This window comes from Vanellus vanellus, assembly GCF_965231255.1.
Source record: "Vanellus vanellus genome assembly, chromosome: 5".
In the NCBI taxonomy this organism is placed as follows: domain Eukaryota; kingdom Metazoa; phylum Chordata; class Aves; order Charadriiformes; family Charadriidae; genus Vanellus; species Vanellus vanellus.
Genome location: NC_138910.1, coordinates 71,608,393 through 71,620,776, shown reverse-complemented (window position 1 = coordinate 71,620,776; position 12,384 = coordinate 71,608,393). Strand labels below are relative to the sequence as shown.

The following is a 12,384-nucleotide window of genomic DNA, read 5'->3' as shown; positions in this document are numbered from 1 at the left end:
GCACAGTTATACACATCCACAAACAGCAGCAATAGGATATTCGTTACCTGTCCGCTCTGTGTCCGTGGCTGTATGGAAGAAATTGTACAATGATAATGAGAGAGGGAGAAGTAAAAGATGCACGTGTGATTTCTGAAAAAAAAACCCTCTCACCTTCTGTTACTGGTATTCCACTAAGATCAGTTTTAGTGAATATGGACAGAACTAACTATACATCTCCTTATTCAAACAGGAGGATCCCTGAAAATGATAACTTTGTAGCTATGACACAATCACTGCACGGGTGTCTAGCAAGGGATTTACGACTAATCACTAGTCAAACTAAGGACAATCTTGCAGTGTATTGTAGTGAAATTGGCGTTACAATAAAACGAGTTTTCCCAACGTGTTTCCTCCTCTGTCCCGAGAATCAGCTCATCACAGGACTATAATGAAAGAATGGAAGTCACAAATGATGGCCAAACAGGACAATAAATGAAGAAATCACACCAAATATAAAGGCAGAAAATCAGCAACTGATCATTTCTGTGATGGCAACAGGAGGAAATCAGGTAAGAACCATCTCTTAAAACCCACACAACACCGATCAAAAGGGTACGGTGAAATATCCATTTGTCTCGGGTAACACAGCACCACACTTGCAATTACTTCATGCCGTCATATAGAAGTTATTCTGACACCAATATGTGATAATCTAATAAATACGTATTGGTACTGCCGGCATAGCTATTCGGGGTGTAATGCAAGTAGAAAATAGAAACAAGTTTCTAAAACAAGCTGTGCTTAAGTGTTCTCTCCAACGACAGAAAAAGTCTAGAGAGCAACATGTATACTGTAAAATGAACCACAGTATTCCATAGGACAGACTTAACCTTTATTCACCTGTTTGTTTAAACATTAGATTAAAAAAGTGGAAAAGTATGAAAGGGCACCCTTCAGAGTTTTACTATCAAAACATCTATTCGCTGCTTGAAAGCAATGATACTGAAACATCAAGTTGAAATACGATGTTGAAAAATTATGTTAAGTTTTGACAACAGTTTCAGCTGCAAATTTCCTCCTGTGTTCCAGAACTCCAAATACTGTGAAAACTGGTAAAAATTCAGCGTATTTCAAAGGAACCTACTGAATACACCACAATCGAGCTCAGATACCCCTTTAAAAATAAAAGTGGATGCCATGAGTCCATTTGAATTGTTTTACCAGAAGGTAAAACGCTAATTTTTCCCTCTGAGGCAACAGGAAAACACATATCCATTCTGTCACGTTTCACGTGTTATTACAATTTGTTTTTTCTTACATTAGATCTGAAAACCAAAGTCAACTTCAAACAGTATTCAAGGGCACCAGGTCTTCTAGCAAATCACCTCAACGGAGAAACGCTCCAGGATTTACCTGCCATGCGATAAAGGGCGTACCTTATTCCATCAAATCCTAACCCTTTATTCTTCTTTGAAGTTTTGAGACCTGTCCTTTTTCTAACTAGTCCTCAAGCTGAGTCTGTCGTTCTCTGAAAATTTACTTCCTCTCAGGATGATCACACGTTTCCTGTTCTCAGATCATTTTAACGCAGACAGGTTTTTCTTCAGCCAAGGCAGAGTTTAGCAAATCCAAAGTATCTTCCCCACGCTTGAATCTAATAATCCTGCTACAATGCCCAAACCCTGCTTGGGATCTCTTTTTTCCCCTGTTCTTTATTTCTCCACAAAATTTAACTTTCTGTATCATTATCCATTTCTGCCTACCTGCTGGGATACCACATTCAATACACCATTTGTCTGCTTCTCCCAGCTGTCTTTATTCTTTCTATCCCATTCCTCACGCTAAATTCATCGCTATAGTATCAGATTTCTTTCCACCAGTTTGATACACAGCATGGCCAGCATTTGTCTAGCATTCGCTGCGGGACAGATGACAGCTTCACATTCAGGTCTCTCAGGGCTGCTCTTCTTCCAGAAGTCCTTGTAAACTTGCAATTGCAATTATCAGCTATTTTCCTCATTAGAACAACAGCATACTCTTGACACCAATGCCCAAAGACAGTAGAGAAAACTAAAGAAGTTGCTACGAGTCAGAAGGCAGCGAACGAATGCACACACGCACAGCTGTGCACGCCTAATTTTAGGTATGCCTACGTCTTTGTGCGGACATAGCAAAGAAGATCGGTACACTTGGAAGACACCTCAGTTGTTCAGCGAGAAGAGCATCTAGGACTACAACTAAGACACGGTTATGCTAATCATAGCTAGTTTTAATGTCATCACGACTAAATTGTTTGTTATATCAACTGCCCTATATGTCATTCTTCTGGGAGAACGTTGCGTCCTCCCTGGGCAATACTGACTGCTTAACTTACTTTATTTTCTTCTAGGTCTGAAAAGCACCTAATGCTTTCTGAGTGCTGGCAAGGTCTAAACAAAAAAGAATGAAACACAATAAAATAGGAAACATCAGAGAAAGTAAAACACGCTCAGAAAACCTCTAACCCATAGGCCATTTCTAAATAAAAGTATACAGACTGTTTGCTTGCCAGTCCAAAAAGAATAGATCCTGCCTTACCTTCGGGCAGGAACAAAGGAAAAATGAGCAGGTGCATTTGGAGAGAAGTTTCTGGGACTGTCCAAAGGGCTGCTACCTGTTTGAGAAAGTAAAAAACCAAAATACATCCAAACCCATTTCATTCACAGTTGCAACAAATGGAGTAAGTTTTTACTGTGCAGAATGACTTTCAACTGCAAGTTGTAGTCCCAAATAATTGAAAATATGGAGCTTTGAGTCTTTGATCATTTGAGTATTAGTTTGCTAAAAAGATGTTCTGATATAGATGTAGCAGTATTTTTCTTCCTTTTAAAATAATTTAAGGTGTACATTTTCTTTCTTACTTTCAGATAACTAATCTATCACACATACACAATATAGTCCCTTAATATTTTGCAATAATTTCTATATACAAGCTTTTCAAAACACTTCTCAATGAAAAACCTCAGTTAGAAATGACATTGATGACAGTTTCAGGAACAATAAATAGTAAGAAAGTATTTCTCCACAATGCATATCAAGGCTGAATGCAAAATTTACTGAGGAAAGAAAGAAAAGATGTACCAAAGGAACTGCACACGATAATAAAAGGACTGCACACATGTAAGATGATCAGGCTATAACGTATCAGCATTCACCCTAACTACCACTTTTCTGAAATAATACTTCTACCATGAAAATGAAAGTTTCAGTGAATTCATACGGCGAGGAAGAAATAACACTTAATTTTCACTTGGCACAGGAATACTTTCTCTGGGCTTTGTCTTATGATGTGTAAGCTTATGGTTGGTAAGTGGTATATTGCAACGTATTTTATTTCAAAGCAAAAAGCAACCGTTTCATAGAAAGCCCTTCTGAAAGCCAAAATCGTTTACAGACTAACTGCAGAAACCTTTGAAAGTTATGGATGAATTAGAAGCTTCAAGTCAGCGCGTGTGCTTTCTGTCGGGCATGTTCTTAAGTGGTTTGCTCTTTCAGATCCTTAATACAAACACAAAAGAAAAACTAATAGGTAGTAAACACATGCCAACAGCAATTTCTTTGTGCACAGACAAGAAAATAACATTAAAATAAGAGCAGAAAAGCTAAATAGATACTGGGCAAGCAATACACTGCAAGGTACATAACTCTGGTCATCAGAAATGTTTTCAAATTTAGATCTCATAGAAAATGGATTTATTTTAAAAGTCACGTTGAAAAGTCAAACATCAGTGATGAGTCACCTGCAAGGGCCTTCTCTCTGTTTCGGGAGAAGCACTGGGTGCCCAGCTCGCCCCCCAGGCCAGCGCCATTTGTGAGGTTACGGTCCCATCCAGCACTGTACTGACGCTTATAATTAAATTGCATTCGTTTCAACCCATATTATTCACACACCGTAACTGCTACGCTGAGCAGGAAGGGAATATAAGCGCTGTGCTCAGCTGAAGGTAAGATTCGCTCCCACTTCAGCTATACAAACGGTTCACAAAACCTGGCAGCAGCGTGTCTCCCTGCCTTCTTGTGGGCAAGGTGTGCGCGCCCCTGGCAAGCCCGCCGGGGCAGGCAGGCAGCGGGAGGGAGAACAAGCTGATGCCGCCGGGGGTAGGGGGGTGGCCACAGCACAGCACGGGCCAGCAAACTCCATCTGGTCTACAAGTCCACGAGGGGGAAAAGTAGCAGCTGGTTGAGATTAAAGCAGCCCCAGGCTGATCTAACGCGTGTCAAGGGGCGATGAGAGAACTGGAGAAGTAAGTGATTTCCAGACCACTCCACAACCTGCTCCAAGAGCAAACTAAATTAAAAACAACGGCTTTGAGCAACAGGTTTGTGTTCCTTCGGCTTGGTTTTCTTTGGCATCGTTAGTTAAGAACTAACAATGAGTTCACAGAGTAATATAACACGATGCACGTCTTCACCCAAAACTGGGTGAAGGGGAAGAGTGATGAGAAGGGGAGAGAGTGATCGGAAATCGGTAACTAGATGATTTTTGGTGCTCCATTTATTAAGCTTATACTCGCTTTAATTCTTATGGTCACAGTGAAAAAACAGACGTTATGCTGCTTTTCAATTAGGAGAAGACCGCGTGGTTTGAGAGTCTAGATGGCACTGCGAGCTTACAAGAAAGGTGGAAGAAGGGTAAGGTAACCACAAAGTGAACAACTCAACGGCGCAGAAACACGCGCGCCCTGGCAGCAGCAGACGGCCGGGGTTAGGGTCACCATTTATTCGCTCGCAGAAAGCTGAAGGATCATTTTAGGTCAGGAGGAAACGCAGCAGGAGTGGAGCCTTTCCGTAGTTACGTAGATCTTCTAACAAAGCAAGGAAAGCTGCCGGGTTTGGTGGGAACCGTGGGCTCTGCCTTCCCAACGAACCCTACCGTGTCAGGATGATCTTTTTGAACAAAAAGCCCATGGCCCAATGCTGTTATAAACAAGCAATGAACCGGCACTGCCTTTTTATATCTTCATCAATCTTTTGTCAACTTTCCACATTATGATCAAAACAGGTTTTCAGAATAACTGAGCAAATCGGATAATGACAGTTTTTAAATTTTGAAATTAAGTATGTGGGTGTTCGAACTCTTCTGAGTCTGCACAATCTAGTACCGAGATACTACTAATTTTTAAGCAACTACTTTTTCAGAGTTATATGGCATATTTCCTTCCAGACACTGGAATTTTAATTAGATCCCCTGTGAGTTGCTTCTAGTTTGAAAATGAAAAGCAATTAGTTTTTCTACTCAATTCAAGTCTGGGTGAAGTTTTTAAAACAACAACAGGGAGAAGGGGAATTACTACTTTCCCTAAAATTTCCCAGTACTGCTGCATCTGCCCTGGTTGAAGGAATTTTAATAAGAGAAGCCTTAACGCAATGGTCTCGTTCACCAAGGCTGATCGAAACCCTATTTATTGTGTCAGCAAAGGTAAATTCCCCTGTTGCTCAAGGGCTATGGTTGGCTCCTACTGAACCTGAAACAATTCTGTCTCAAGGGAGGCTGTTACACAGAATGATTACCCATTAGGTAAATTCAACACAGTTACACGGACATTAATAATTCAGGCCCGAACTTGTACATTTTCCGGACACAGGAAGAAGGATGCAGCCAAAGCGTTTGTACATCCACTACCCTCAAAGCACAAACCTGAACCTTTCGGGCAATAGAGAGGTGAAAGTCTCAGCTACCATCTAAAGACATGACATTCATGAGATAGGTAATGAGTCCAAAAATTTACATGAGAACCATCTTGTAAACCCTGCTTCTGAGATTTGTGAAAATAAATGAATACAAAAGGCAAAGTTGTTGTGGTTTTCTACTAATGTTATTTGCTGAACATTAACACAAGCAGATAAAGATTTTATTGCACGTTACAGAACTGGCTGCCTCCCAGCACACACGAATCTTAAAATGACCGAAAAAGTTTAAGCACCCTGTCTCATATATAGTTCTCACACCCTCCGAGGATGACACACACAAAATGCTGATGAACCGCAGCTTTGATAACCGGGGCAGGACCTAGAGCGGTATGTTACATGCTCTGCCCGCTCTAAAAATAATAAACAAATAGAGGCCTTAGCAAGAGCCATTTTTCTGCCAGAAGGTGGAACTGAACGTGCAGCGAAAGAGGAGGATAATTCAAGTCAGTACCACAGTGCTGCCTGCGAGCAGCTCCCTCCACCTGCCATTACAGATGGGAGCAGGACAGAGGTCCCACGGCCAAGCGGTGACAAGCCGCTCCACTGGAAGCCAGCGAGCAACCTGGCTACCTTACAGCTGCGGAAAGTAAATTTTAAAATAGCCTCAACTTCAGTCATCCAGCTGTAAGAAGCTATTTCTTTCCTACTGAATTCTAAAGATGATGTTTTTCTTCTTTGATGAGCTTTTCACTTTGAAATATAATCTAATGGTAATGTAATCGACCACATGATGGGTATGCTGTAACAGCTGTACTGTGCACACCTCTGTAATTTTCAGATTTTAAAAAATGGACTCAAACTAATACAAAAAATTGTAAGGAGCATACGTGTATACTTTTTTTCCCTCTGATTTTGAAAGAAAAAGAATTTAGAATAAAAGGAGGATTTTCAAAGCTCGACTCCCAGAACCGGTGACTTCAACCCAAGCCTGGGTGACTAGACAAGCAGAGTGACTTTCCCACGAAGTTAACAAACTGAGGCTCTCTATACCAAGGTCCCAGCTCATTTTGGAAAATGTTATTTCATACAGTTTGAAAACTGAATTAACGCACTTCAAATCCATTAAGCGTTCCTGAACCAGAAGTGATTTCGTGGCAGAGTTCGGATATGCTTCCTTCTCAAATGTTGATATCTCCTAAGTATTACTTTTCCTCTAAATTTTCTAGGATAGGAAATTGCCTGCAATCTTATCTGGGTGCTGTTTCAGACAGTAAGCGTATCTGGCTGGATCAGTGTTCATTAGGAGGCAGGTTTGCCTGATGGACAGTCAACTGTGCTAAATCACACCCGCCAACTTTTATATTACATACAGAAGAATAACTCCCGAGGCTAGTGCCACGCAGGACTCGGGTTTAGAGTGGTCTCGGAACAGAAACATTTTAGACAGCCTCTCCGCGTGCTTGCTGTTCCTGTGATTCATAAGAGAGGTTCAGAAGGGGCAGCAAGACAAGTGTGCTGGAGACAAAAGAGGCCAGGGAGAGGCTCCAGCATTTCTTAGTAACTTATCAGCCCATGTGCCTGAACAAACAGATTGATAGATTCTGTTCAAATACTAAACAAATATCACAGCCTGTTTTCAAATTCACATCTCATATATGATATTTCTTAAGAAAATATTTGTGACTCTACTCTAAATTTCATCTACTTTTGTCTCTTGAATAAATTATTTTTCCCAGGGAAGACTCCTAAATATAGTACCGGTAGAGAACTCAAATTACAAGCAATTTGTCTTCCTGTGCTCTACTGGCTATTCTTGGAGGTCACAAAGGATATCCTTTTAATTAATAGTTTTAAATCCCATATGCAACATCTGAACAAAAAATGGAAATATTTGACACGTACTGCTGAAGAAAGACGGCATACCACTGATCAGTTACTTTAGTTTCTAGAAGACAGTTGCATACTTCTAATAAAAGATAAGCTTGTAAAGCCTGAGACAGCATCAACATCACAACGAGCAATTTTTCATTTTTTAAATAGACAGAAGAGAAAAGCAAATCAGAAGAAAACGTAAATGTTTGTATTGTGAACACTTCTGCATTTGTTCTCTGAGCAATGATCACATCGAGATCTTGTTGCAATCTGCCCAGCAAGGACACTTCTTCCTATTCTGAAGAGCATCTTTCTCTATCGCTTCAGTTAAAGGCTTGTACAGCTAATTTAGAATTTGGTAAATCCAACATATATCAATTCTAAGACCAATGTACAGAGCACAACATAACTAAGTGGAGAATCTCTACCAGGGAAAATGTCTTGTCGAAACCGAATTTTACAAAGCTATCACTATCATAATCATAATCATGATCATTTGAAGTGAAAGGGAATTGCCCCATGCACATTTTTGGCCCTGTATTTTATCTGATATGCTCAAGCAAAAGGAAAATGGTTTTAACATACTACTTTTAAGATTTTGTTAACAATTCAATTTGAAAATCACGAGCCATTTTAATAAAACAATGTAATTAAAATAAATTCCCAGCCTTCTATGACTGGCCTTTACAGCATCCCAAGCGAATATGACAAAGTTTTATGAAAACAGAGTGGCTAAAGATTTCACGGGCATCCCTGAACAATAAGTTTGGTCGTCTTTTTCCTTTCAACAGGCTGGATGTCACCTCTCGAGATGCGATGCTCTCCAAACAGAAGCAGATGGCTCCTTCTAGCTGAGCTACTATCAATTTGCTGTTCTTTCTCAGCATTTCCTCAGTTTCAATCTCCAGAAAGTATTTACAGAACATACTGCCATGTAGGAGGAGGAAAGTCTGATCATAACGAAAACAACAGTTACTTGTCTTACATGCAACAGTGATGGGCTTCCAGACAGGCTCCACTGTGTATGATGTGCCACAAATGTTCAAGCTGTTTCCTGCTACTGACTGGTGCCCATTAGGGCCATACCTGAGGCCCAACCATCTTCTCCGGCATTTTGAAATACCGAAAACAATGTAGTCGCACATCACCTACCGCCCTCAGCAACAAAAACATCAAGGGAACATGCTGTTCAGGCAAGCTGTTGAATCTGCATGCGTGACCCTTTCCGAAAAAGCTGTAGTTCCTGTAAGCTGAACAATCATTCTTTCTTTTTCTACAGAAAGAACATCTCTACACACTTCACCTCAATGACTAACAAGCAGTTGCCCATTTGCTCTGAAATGAGCATTTCCCAGTTGCTGCCATGGTAAAACTGGCAGAATTGGGGGGGGCCGGGGGGGGGGGGGGGGGGGGAGAAAAAAAAAAAAAAAGAAAAGAATGCTAAACATCTCATCTTGCTCTAAGTAGCAGAAAGAGAGACCACAGGATGACACACTGCACAGCCGAGGGGCTGCCGGAGGCATACAGAAAGAAGCAGGATGTTTCTTCTCATGAGAACTGCAGTTAAATCACTGGCACAAATTAACCATGCTAGGAGACTCAAACCAAGATATTTACTTAAATGTATTTATTTAATTTTGTTTTACTTGGTTCCCCATCTCGGGTTCTTTTGCAGGACATCAGAGGACTGAATTCCCCAGAAAGAGAGGAGGGTAGATGTGGTAGCGAACTAGAAAGTGCAGAACAGGTGAGGACATAAAGCATTTATTTTGATATTATAGGGACCCTCTCACAAGTTAGAAAAGGTGAACAACTATAGTCAGATTGAGTTTCAAAGAGCGTATTTTGACGTAGAGTATCACTACGCTCAAACTCACCACAATGAATACTGACATTTTTCCTAATGCTTCCCAGACAGAGCAGTCCTAGGGAGTTACCTGTGTGTCCATGAAGAGGGGAATGTGGTCGCGGGAGAGTTGGAGATGTGCTGGACGTTACAATCAAACTCTTTCTGTTGCTCGTCCGACAGCTGAAAGAAAGAAAGATAAAGGTTAAGGCATGGTCAGATGAACAAAAGCAGCTGAAGGCAGGTCCTGCAGGATGCCTTTCAGCTAAGGCAGACTCTCTCAGTGTTCAGGTTGGTGTTTCCTCACGCTCTCTATCTCGGTAGTGACCCTGCAAAGAAGTAAACACACGGGGCAGAAAGGTACTTGGTCAGCAACAAGTGTTTTAATACGCTGGAAGCAATGCAAAAACTCTATCTCATGCTGCACAGGCTACTACAGCTAGCTGACACCACCTTCCTGATTCACTAAGTATGTGCAACTCATGCTTTGCAAATCACACGAAAAGCAGACAACTGTAAAATACCCCAGAGTGCTTCAGACATTCTTACCGAAATCCAACCTAGCAAATAAATCTGTTACAATTACTGGCTATTACTGTAAGAAACCAGAGCATATTCCTTAGGGCAGAGTTAAAATTATGGAGCAAAGTGTTAGCACAATCCAGTAGATGAGCAGGATTACTAATAAAACTTAAACCCTGAGATTCAAGAATCCTTGTGAACGTGTGCGGCAATACCAGTGGAAAACTCTGCTAAGCAAGTTTCAGACAAGCCCTCTGCCGAATCAGCTCCACTCACTGCCACGACTTTGTTCCGGCAAAGAAAGTGACACTTCTGTATGAGGCAGTTCAGGTTTATTCTTTTCCCCACGGGAGTTTCAGAACGCAGCCAAATTAAGAGAACGGCGTATTCCTCCATTCGCTTCCCAGCCTGTGATTCCTAGCAGCAAACGTTTAGCTCTAAAGATGATTATTCTATGATAAAAGTAATTGTACTGGGCAAGGGAAACATTTTTAGATCACGGGAGCTGTGAACAAGAGCAACTAAATATTGACATCTCTTTCTGATCACCACTCTTCCTGTTGTTTAAACAGGATCACCAGTCCAAGTTCCCAGCAAAATCTCACAACCCACCAAGTATTAAAGATACGTACATTTATTGATTGTGATTCTAACTTGCTTTCTAGATGGCAGAAACATTTCTGCTTGCTTCAGCAGTTCTCAAACCGGGTAACTAAAATCATATCGGTCTTGATAGGAGGTGGGAGAATAGACAGGAGCGGGGAAGGCTGGGCAGAGGCTGAACAAGGAGCTCGCTGGCTCAGCTCCGGAGGTGCCCCGTGAAGCTCCACGTTGGGGTACCGCAAGCACATGCAAAGCATCCTTGCTTCCAGAGCTCCGAATACGGACGTCTGCCTCGGTCCTTCCCGCACTGGCTGATCTTCTGGAGCTGCCCAACAATAAACACGCTCAGACTGCCAAGAGCCGCAATCTAACGCAAAAGTATTTCGCTGCCACAGGACACAGTGCATCTGGCTGTTATTATTTGTAAGCTTTTTTTTATTGCTGTTCTGTAGGAAACTAGAGAACTCGATGCAGGAATAAAAATACAACTGCACTGCCAACTATAATAAACAGTAATAAAGTTGAAGCACCATTAACTGCTATTCAGGCTCTTTAGTGTACTTAAAGCATTCCTCAAAATTATCCAACTGATTCCATACAATCTCCATTTACATTCATGTATTATTCAAGAACAGTCCATCCAAAAACTGATTGCCATTGTGTGCATCATATGGAAAAACTAACAGCCTGACTTTAAGAAGCTTAAAATCTCAGTTCATGGATTTTTTTTAATATATTTTCAGTCACGCTATTCCAGTAACGGTTGAAAAGAAGCAAATACTCAATTCCAACATTAATACCAGATAAACATTATGTTTATATTGCTAGAAAATCTTTCTCACAACACAGAAGTCCTGAGTATTCTAATATAATGCATCCTACTATGTAAGAAATAAAAAAACCCTGGCTATCTTAATACAAATTACAATGTAAGAACTTAAGATCTTGCTCAGTATAAAACACTAGTACAATGAGAAAACAGAGCTCCATCCCCTATGGTCGTATCCCTTTGCTAAAAAGAGTTCCTAAAATACGCTTTACCACAGTGATGTCTGGAGCTGGCTATGGAAACTTGGTATATTTAAATCACAGCATAACGAGGAACATGAACTGTCCCAAACTCAGAGCTTTTTAACTGCTTGCCTGCATTTGCCAAATTGAACCGAGTTTTACAAACCCATTTTCTCTGCTGTAGTTGCAAAGATAAGGAACCAAAAGAGAAAGGGTTAAGTGCAAGCACAGCTGAGACCCATTAAAAAGGTCGGGTTTACACAAATATACCCAGAGGAGGGAATGGCTTGGAGTGAAAGCCTAGCCCCAAGTTAGGAATAAAGAATTAGTCTCTTTACACCCCTAACATTGGACAACTCTCAATTTCCCTGGATCTCTAACCTGGGAAGGGGGAACATCTCTTTGGCTCTTTTAGCCTTTTCTATGAACCACGTCTGTTGGCAATAAGGCAAAACTTAAACACAGAGGCTAAAACCAGAATTTCCCATTTCTTGAATCTGTGTTACGTGATGAGAAAAAACATACAAACATATACAAACGTACTCTCTGCTGGTTGAAAAGGGCTCTCTGGATATATACACAAAACTTGTAATAGCTCTTGGAATCCCAGAGAAACTACAGAACAAGAGTAAGACCAGCTAGTCACAAAAATACCAAAAAAGGGGGGAAGGGAGGAGGTAACATGAAGACTTCAGTCGGGCGACCTCCCCCACGAAGTCACTACGACCGCATTCGCGCACCTCCTAAAGAAGAACAGCTAAATACGAAAGAAGCAAAGCTGGCTTTAACCAGGGCTTTGTGCCAAAGAAATTCAAACTAGTCAATTTAAGTGTTGGCAGAAACAGTTCAAATGAAGAAAAATGATTTCCTGGAAGACG

General features: G+C 41.0%; 1 protein-coding gene across 1 annotated transcript in view; it reads right to left on the bottom strand.

Annotated features, from left to right (window-relative positions):
- MAST2 (microtubule associated serine/threonine kinase 2) overlaps window positions 1-12,384 on the bottom strand; it is a 201,414-nt gene that overhangs the window by 58,755 nt on the left and 130,275 nt on the right. The window contains exons 6-8 of the mRNA XM_082483172.1: window positions 9,462-9,553; window positions 2,560-2,635; window positions 48-68 (exon numbers count right to left, since the gene is read on the bottom strand). Of these exons, the coding sequence (XP_082339298.1) occupies window positions 48-68; window positions 2,560-2,635; window positions 9,462-9,553 (189 nt within the window). The remainder of the gene's footprint in view (window positions 1-47; window positions 69-2,559; window positions 2,636-9,461; window positions 9,554-12,384) is intronic.